This window comes from Micropterus dolomieu, linkage group LG10, assembly GCF_021292245.1.
Source record: "Micropterus dolomieu isolate WLL.071019.BEF.003 ecotype Adirondacks linkage group LG10, ASM2129224v1, whole genome shotgun sequence".
NCBI lineage: Eukaryota > Metazoa > Chordata > Actinopteri > Centrarchiformes > Centrarchidae > Micropterus > Micropterus dolomieu.
Window position 1 is genome coordinate 26,932,823 of NC_060159.1, and position 8,740 is coordinate 26,941,562.

An 8,740-nucleotide genomic window follows, 5' to 3' on the forward strand; every position below is an offset into this window, starting at 1 on the left:
TGTGTGTGCAGTGGGGGTCACTCATTAGTGCTCTGATAACTGAAATAAGTGCTTAACAAGCGGAGAGAATCTGCAGTAATTTTGCTCGGCCCTGTTAACTAAGGATCCACGTGTGAGATGGTGCAATCAAAATAACAATCTAAGCTGAAAGTCTAAAAAACAAAGAAAAACAAACAAATGCTATTTTGTAGTTTATTTCAGACACTCACCGTTTTTAAGGACAACGTAGGTCCAACTCTTTTTGAGATGGTAGTGGCAGCGGTCCGGGGCGCGGACGGTCGACCCTCCCGTCTCTTAAGTCGGCGACGTGGAGGATGAGACACTTTATTCCAGGGTGATCAGTCGCCGGCCGTCTCAGGTCCCAGACTAACTTTGCCAAACCATCCCACTTCTGACACCAAGTGAAATGGAAATTATTACAGTTTTTAAAAATGAAAATAAAGAATCCTCTTGTCATATAAGTAAAGAAAACAAATTAAACTTCCATATATAAGGTTTTGGAAGCACACATCTCTAAATAGACTTAGCGCCTCATCCGACTGTACACAAGTTAAATATCCTTTCTTTTTTAAAGTGGCTGCATAGTCCAAAAAACCAAGACCGCAAAGTGAAAGTACACTATATGGGCGAAAGTATTGGGACACACCTCTTAATCACTGTATTCAGGTTTTTCAATCAGTCCCGTTGCCACAGGTAGATAAAATCAAGCACCTGGCCGCGCAGTCTCCCTTTCCGAACAATTTGCAAAAGAGCGGGTCGTTCTAGAGAGCTCTCTGAATTTGAGCGTTGTACTGTAATACGCCAGCGTTGCAACAGTCAGCTGGTGAAATGTCTTCCCTCCTAGATATTCCATTATACAACTGTAAGTGGTTTAAGTTCAAAGGGGAGGCATTCATTGATCATGGCCAACGGTAGACCATGGAATGTTACACAGCAGGGCTTCATAGCCGAGCAGCTGCACGCAAGCCTTACATCACCAAGCATAATGCCAAGAGAGGGGTGATCAAAAACACACCGCCATGTGGTCACAGGTCATGTGGAATGTGGAGCAGTGGAAACGTGTTCTGAGTCTGGGTTTGTCAAATGCCAGGAGAACGTTACACACCTGACTGTGCTTAGTTCCACTGAAGGGAAATGATGTTGCCTCAGCTTGCCAGGACATTTTAGAAAATTCTATGCTTATAACTTAGTTGGAAGAGTTTGGGGAAGGCCCTATTCTGTTCCTGCATGACTGTGCCCAAGGCATGGTTGGATGAGTTTGGTGTGGAAGAACTTGACTCATCCCTAGCAAACACCTTTGGGATGAATTTGAACAGAGATTGCGAATCAGGCCTTCATCAGCGTCTGACCTCACAAATGCTTTTCTAGATGAACAGGCAAAAATATTGTAGAAAGCCTTCCCAGAAGAGTCCGTATCAATGCCTATGTATTTAGAGTCTTAAATCTCCTTTTAGGTGTCCCAGTACTTTTGTCCATTTAGTGTACTTCTGAGTGAACGCCTAACAGGAAAGCTGTTGCCGAAGATTTTAACAAAACTTTAAAAGGAGCAGAGAATTCATGGGAGAAGAAATTGCAAGCAGTTGTGTGTTGCTTTAACTAGTTGAATGGGAATCATCTCCAAATGTTTTGTATGTAACCCTGGACTTATGAGAGAGACTCGTGTGTGATGCGGCGCTGAATCTGTGTAAACGTAACAGTCAAAGCATCTCTGAGCTATTCAGACCTCAGGGACGACGCGTCTCTGTGGGATGATATGCTTGGCCCTGAAGTTGGATAAATAACAGGCTCACTCAGCTCTCATCACTCACTCGAGAATACATGTATAGTATCTCACAAAAGTGAGTGCACCCCTCACATTTTGGTAAATATTTGATTATATCTTTTCATGTGACTTTGCTCCAATGTAAAGTAGTGAGTGTGCAGCTTGTATAACAATGTAAATCTGCTGTCCCCTCAAAATAACACATCACACAGCCGTTAATGTCTAAACTGCTGGCAACAAAACTAATTGCACCCCTAAGTGAAAATGTCCAAATTGGGCCCAATTAGCCATTTTCCCTCCCCGGTGTCATGTGACTCGTTAGTGTTACAAGGTCTCAGGTGTGAACGGGGAGCAGGTGTGTTAAATTTGGTGTTATCGCTCTCACACTCCCTCATACTGCTCACTGGAAGTTAAACATGGCAAAGAACTCTCTGAGGATCTGAAAAAAATAATGGTTGCTCTACATAAAGATGGCCGAGGCTGTAAGAAGACCGCCAAGACCCTGAAACTGAGCTGCTGCACGGCGGCCAAGACCATACAGCGGCTCAACAGGACAGGTTCCCCTCAGAACAGGCTTCGCCATGGTCGACCAAAGAAGTTGAGTGCACGCGCTCAGCATCATATCCAGAGGTTGTCTTTGGGAAACAGACGTATGAGTGCTTTTTGAGGGGACAGCAAATTTACACTGTTACACAAGCTGCACACTCACTACTTTACATTGTAGCACAGTGTCATTTCTTCAGTGTTGTCACATGAAAAGATATAATCAAATATTTACACAGTACTTTGGTGGTTTCAGCAGTATTGATCAGCTCTGGCTTCTGTCACTTTAGAGTTAGACATTATCCGACTGAACTGATATGAACAATAAAACAACGCTGATTGTTGAAAAATGATTAATAAGATTTGGCTGCACGCTTGTTTCTAAGGTGCGTTCAATAACTTCATGTGAAGCAGCCTCACCCTAAAAAAAGAAAAGAGAGTTACTCATTCAGGAGATGAAGGCAGACAGAGTCACTGTTGAAGCTGCCGGCGTGTGAAACAAGAACACGTGTTCAGAATATCAAGTAGGGAAGTGACAGTAAATCAGGGAGGACAGACTCTGCAAATCTTTCTTTCTGTTTTAACATCAAATTCTAAAGTCAGCGATGTTGTCTTCCTGCTTTTGTTGGCTGACTGGCTGAGCAAGTGTAAAAAGGAAAATAAGAAACATAATTTACAATCATACATTTCAGTTTTGATAACTTGTGCAGGATTAAACAGATGTTTTCTACAGAGTTTCTCTCCTGTCCATGTCGGCGTTCAGGACCACACCTGCGCTTCGAGGACGAGGTGAGCGCCGTGCAGCTGCAGGTGGACAAACTGCAGACGCTGGGAGTCAATAAGATCATCGCTCTGGGTCACTCGGGCTTCACTGTGGATAAGGAGATCGCCAAGAAGGTGCGCGGAGTCGACGTGGTCATCGGGGGACACAGCAACACTTTCCTCTTTACAGGTACGGAGGTTAATACAGCTGTTAGTATCACATCCGTTATATCTTTATTTCCGGCGCCGATGAGTGTTTCTGAAGTCATATTGTGGTGACGCTCGTACTAACGTCACACTTATCTTTAAATCATAGATTCATCTACAACTAAACTTCCAAAAGTTGTATATTTTCTTACTTTTACTTTTTAGTCTCTGGTTGGCTAACTGACATCTAGCTGACAGGCAAGATGTCTCTCTCTTCAATAACACTGTTTTTAATGAAATGCAGTGAACAGCATGTTGCTGCTGTGACTGACTGGCGCTATGTACCCAGATACCCAGTTTGCACTACGTCACCAAGCCTATTACGACCTATATCACGAAGACATGGCCATGAATTTTGCTTTCTCGCTTTCATGACCCCATCAACTGGCCACTTTCTGAAGGGGAGTGACCAATACTTCTCAGAGAGTGAGCTCACATGTGGCTAATTATGGACATAAAAAGCAGTTTTTACACACGTAATTTATACGGTGCAAAAGATAATAACTTGGCATGAAGTTCTTTTTGAAGTAAAAAAACAAACGCAGTGTGAATAGTAATGTAGATTGACTTCGTGAATATGCCAATGAACGTGTCATCTAGCAACTCTTTGAGCAGGTGTGGTGTCCGAACAATAATGCTGCGATGATGTGTTGAGAAGAAATCCGCTTGACACTGTTCTTGATCATAAAAGTTTATTACATCAAGGAGTTCAGCATCAATTACAAGCTCTGCAGCAGCTTGGAGAGTCCGATGGCCACTCTGTCCGATGTTTAGGTATCTGCTAAATACCATATAAGGGTCTGAGTCTGCAAACTAAGGCGCCAATCCATATAAGAGCTACGTTCTATAGGATAAGTGTAGACATCTTGTTGGACACCAGATAAGGGTCTGAGCCTCCACTTAACCACTGACCTCTGCTCTCCCCTTAAAGGTCACTAATCCTCTATCCAGCTGCTACAGTGCTATGCTAAACTGTTATGCGTCACACACACAGTCTTCAGCTTTGGCGACGCTGTAAGAGCCAAATGCTGCGTTCACACATTACTCCAGCAGATACAAAGTGTGTACAGCTACGTTTCATGAGCTGAACTGATTGTACTAGTGCAGTGCCCGTTCACGCTTTTTGGATTCACCTACTGCATCAATATCACCGAAACAAGACGACGATGGCGAAGATACTGCTGGATAGTCAGTACTTCCTTAGAACTTCATTGCACTCTTACAGCTCCTGTTAAACACATTAGTTTCTAACGTAACCTGTATGATGACGTTAACTCAACAATTCACTACCACATCAGAACATATAGGCCCTGCCCCCTGCAAGCGTACCCGCCCTCGCTGTTGCAGAGCGGAGCAGCTTTCTTTGTACTGTAGTTTATTCAACATTCATTAACTCCTAAGGTGTGGCGTGTCAATTGCACCAAATGCAACACTGCACTCCCCCTGGGTCTGCAGCAGCGAATCCGTCACATGTGAGGTCTATTAGGTGAACGGTTCTCAACATAATCCAAATACAAACACACAGATACCTGCCTTTACTAGAGATCACGTTGCTGCCAGCTCTGTTGTTCTGCAGCCATTTTATCACCAGTTTGTCTTCCTGTTTTGTCAGCTAGCTTATAACTTTCTCAGCTTCATGTGTTTTTTTTTTAAATGAGCAGAAAAGGTCAGTAATTGTTTCGTTTCACTCTAATGCTGTGAGTCTCTCTCAGCGTTGTTCTTGTTCCTGGAGAGGAGGAAACTTTTGGTGGTTTGGCTAAAAAAAGTAAACATGCCGTCGACACGAGAGTCCATCAGTAACTCTTTAGGGTTTTATATAAACAGAAGTAAACAGGCACCGAGGAGCTGAGCTGTTGGTTTGGACCTCAGGCCACAGAAACACCAGGAAGTTTTTCAGGCATTATGTAACTCTGAGGCCCCACTGAGTGTATCAGCACTCAGTCATTGTTTGGACTTTGGAGGAGAAGAGTGTTGTTGTAGCTGACAGTGAGACATTCAAGACCTGGTGTGAAGTGCAGATTTGTACTTTAAAACTCAATTAAACCCACACACAGAAGAGAGAAACTGAACTTTGCATCCATAGCTTTGCAGGGATCTTCTTAAAGTTATTCTCCGCCATTATTGCCAGTTACCAGAATATTGCACATTAATCAAGTATTACAAGGATTAAGAAACATTTCAAGGTTCAGTTTAATGACTAAGAGTCTGAGTGTCTGACGCCCTGAGGGAGGAGTAACAGACTTTGAATGGTGCATTGTGGTGTATTTTGGAGGATGACTCTTGCACTGAAACTTTTCCTTTGTTTGATCAGCACGTCATGAAGTCACACAACGTCACTGATCGAGTCTCGTTAATGTCCGCTACGCTCAACCTGCTGCCCCAGCATGCAGCAGCAAACAGGATAGCACTGGCCAGATTCATAAAACATCCTCAGCATTGTCCGACAGATGTGACAGATGTCAGCCTCCTCAGAAAATAGAGACGCCTGTGGCCCTTTCTGCAGAGTCTAGTTCATTGATCATCAGAGAAACTTGCACGACTTTTCATTTACAAATAAAAACTGCTGCTAAATCTTTCTTTCTTTCTCTCCACGCTTTCATTTTTCAGGACCACCTCCTTCCTCTGAGGTCCAGGTGGGTGATTATCCGTTCATGGTGAAATCAGAGGACGGGCGGCAGGTTCCTGTTGTGCAGGCCTACGCCTTTGGAAAATATCTGGGTAATCTGATGGTGACCTTTGACCATGCTGGCAATGTAGTGAAGTCCAGTGGAAACCCCATCCTGCTGGACAGCAGCGTCCCACAGGGTAAAGAGACCAAAACGCAATCTACATCTCTTGTTTTTATCTCTGTCTAAACCCTCTTAGCGGGAGAAAAGGAGCGACGCCACTTCTACAGAACAGCAATGAGTTAAAGAGAGTTGATCTGAAGGAAGAAGACCGTTTTCTGCTCTGTCACAGGCCAAATCAAAACTGTTTTATAATGTGAGAATGAAACGATGTTAAGTTGGGACTCGTGATTAATTCCTATTTAAAAATTGCAAGATCTGATTAATCAAAATCTGCTCCTTCACACTGTTACTGTTTCCCAGTTTATGAAACCTGTTTTCTTTGTGCATAAGTGATCTCTCCTTGTGTTACTAATGATGAAATGCAAAAATGTTACAGGTCCGACCTCCTCAGATTACAGAACGAGATCTGTTTCATATTTGCTCTTTTTCAGTTCTCTGGTTTCTGTTCTGTAAATTACACTGTAGCAGGAACGTTCAATGTCACATACAGTATGTGCAGCTTCGTTTGAACCCCGTCTGGATTGAATGTTTTGAAATACTGATCACCAGTTACTAAACACATTAAAACCCAGGATGATGCCGATGAGGATCATTCTTTAATATCTCCTGTTAGTATCAACACTGATTCATACCGCTGAGGAATTTGATCAGAGCACTGGCATTAAATTCACGTCAAAGGATCATTTCAGTTTATTACAAACTTGTTTTACGTAGGTTTTTCCATTGTTGAAGTTAATAGCTGACATATGGGACCAGGCAAACCAACAGACCACCACATGTGAGGACAGCAGTTCAAGGCGAAGCAGGAACTGTGTAGGACGTCAGCAGTCACTTTGGGTTATAATTTAACTTCCTTTTCTCTTCCAGATGACTTTCTCCATTGTTCTTGTGGCCGCGATATTACATCATAGAGGTTGCATTTTCCAGCTGATGCAAGGGGGGTTTAAATAGATATTTTTTTTAGTTGGAGGAGGAGGAAGGGAACAATGTAGTGTAGTGGAGTAAAAAGCACAATATTTACCTCGGAGATGCATGCATTGGTTTGGGATTTGAAAATACTCATGTAATTTTGAGAGAGGAAACTGGTTAAGGAAGACAACTGGTAAAAGAGAGTGATTGGACAGAAGAAGGTAAAGCAAGTAAGAGATATTCCTTCCATTTGGTGAAATACTTGTGATGATACTTGAGATAAATGTTCACCTTTCTGGCAGGTACCCCATTCGTCTTACTGTCATCGGTGCTTGAACCCTCGCGCTGCTTTTCTTCTTCTTCGACCGGTCTTCTCGTTTTATTGGCAGTGGCGTTTGGGAATGTAGGAAACATAATATAAAATGCACCCAAGTAGGTTTTTTTTTTTTTTTTTTAAATACAGAAGAATTACGGGAAAATATTTAAACAGAGGACAGCGGGAAAGAAAATCAAAATACGGGAGAATCTGGGGGAAAATGTGAGGACAGGTATGGAGATGTGTTGGAGTAAAGTATAAAGTGGCGTAAAATGTAAATACTCAGGTACTTGGAATCAGTGAGAGTGACTTTAAAAGCCAGTAGAAGTGAGTAACAAACATGAGCTGAGTTGTTATCTCAATGTTTAATGAAATGAAATGTCACACCCAGATCCAGAAATTCTCGCCGATGTGGAGGAATGGAAAAAGAATCTGGCCAACTACTCGGCTCAGGAGGTGGGAAAGACTCTGGTCTTCCTGAACGGGACCACCCAAGAGTGTCGATTTCGGGAATGCAACCTGGGAAGCCTCATCTGTGATGCCATGGTTAGTCTTTACCTCCTGAATTAAGGTGACCAGATTTGTGAAATGAAAACTAGTTTGGTGGTCAGCATGTCATTAAAAAATATAATGTTGTTATATATGAAATAAAAAGGGGGACAATTTCGGTTTTATATCTGTCTAATATAACTCTTCCGAATGAAATAAAGTCATTTTGAGGCAGAAACTACCTTTCAGTCTCAATAAGTAGAGGCTGCAATCACTTTCTGGCAAGTAGAATACTGCATTTTATGGGTTGTTTTGGCCATTTAAAGGTATTTTAAGAGGTAAAAAGTATAGTTGAGTTATAATCTGTCAAATATAACTGATAAATATATGATTTCTGAATTAAATCAATTAATTTTGAGGCAGAATCTACCTTTCAGTCAATAAATATATAGGCCTAGAGGCTTCAATCACTTTATGACAAGTGAAATACTGCATTTTATGGGTTTTATTAGCCATTTAAAGGTATTTCAACAGGTAAAAAGGACTGGATTAGTTGGTACACAGCAAATTAAATACAGTGGGTACGGAAAGTATTCAGACCCCTTTAAATTTTTCACTCTTTGTTTCATTGCAGCCATTTTCCAAAAATCAAAAAAGTTCATTTTATTTCTCAGTAATGTACACTCAGCACCCCATCTTGACAGAAAAAAACAGAAATGTAGAAATTTTTGCAAATTTATTAAAAAAGAACAACTGAAATATCACATGGTCATAAGTATTCAGACCCTTTGCTCAGTATTTAGTAGAAGCACCCTTTTGATCTAATACAGCCATGAGTCGTTTTGGGAAAGATGCAACAAGTTTTTCACATCTGGATTTGGGTATCCTCTGCCATTCCTCCTTGCAGATCCTCTCCAGTTCTGTCAGGTTGGATGGTAAACGTTGGTGGACAGCCATTTTCAG

General features: G+C 41.9%; 1 protein-coding gene across 1 annotated transcript in view; it reads left to right on the forward strand.

Moving 5' to 3' along the window:
* Window positions 1-8,740, forward strand: part of nt5e (5'-nucleotidase, ecto (CD73)) — a 23,225-nt gene that overhangs the window by 9,019 nt on the left and 5,466 nt on the right. Inside the window, exons 3-5 of the mRNA XM_046060300.1 lie at window positions 3,069-3,257; window positions 5,882-6,079; window positions 7,680-7,834. Of these exons, the coding sequence (XP_045916256.1) occupies window positions 3,069-3,257; window positions 5,882-6,079; window positions 7,680-7,834 (542 nt within the window). The remainder of the gene's footprint in view (window positions 1-3,068; window positions 3,258-5,881; window positions 6,080-7,679; window positions 7,835-8,740) is intronic.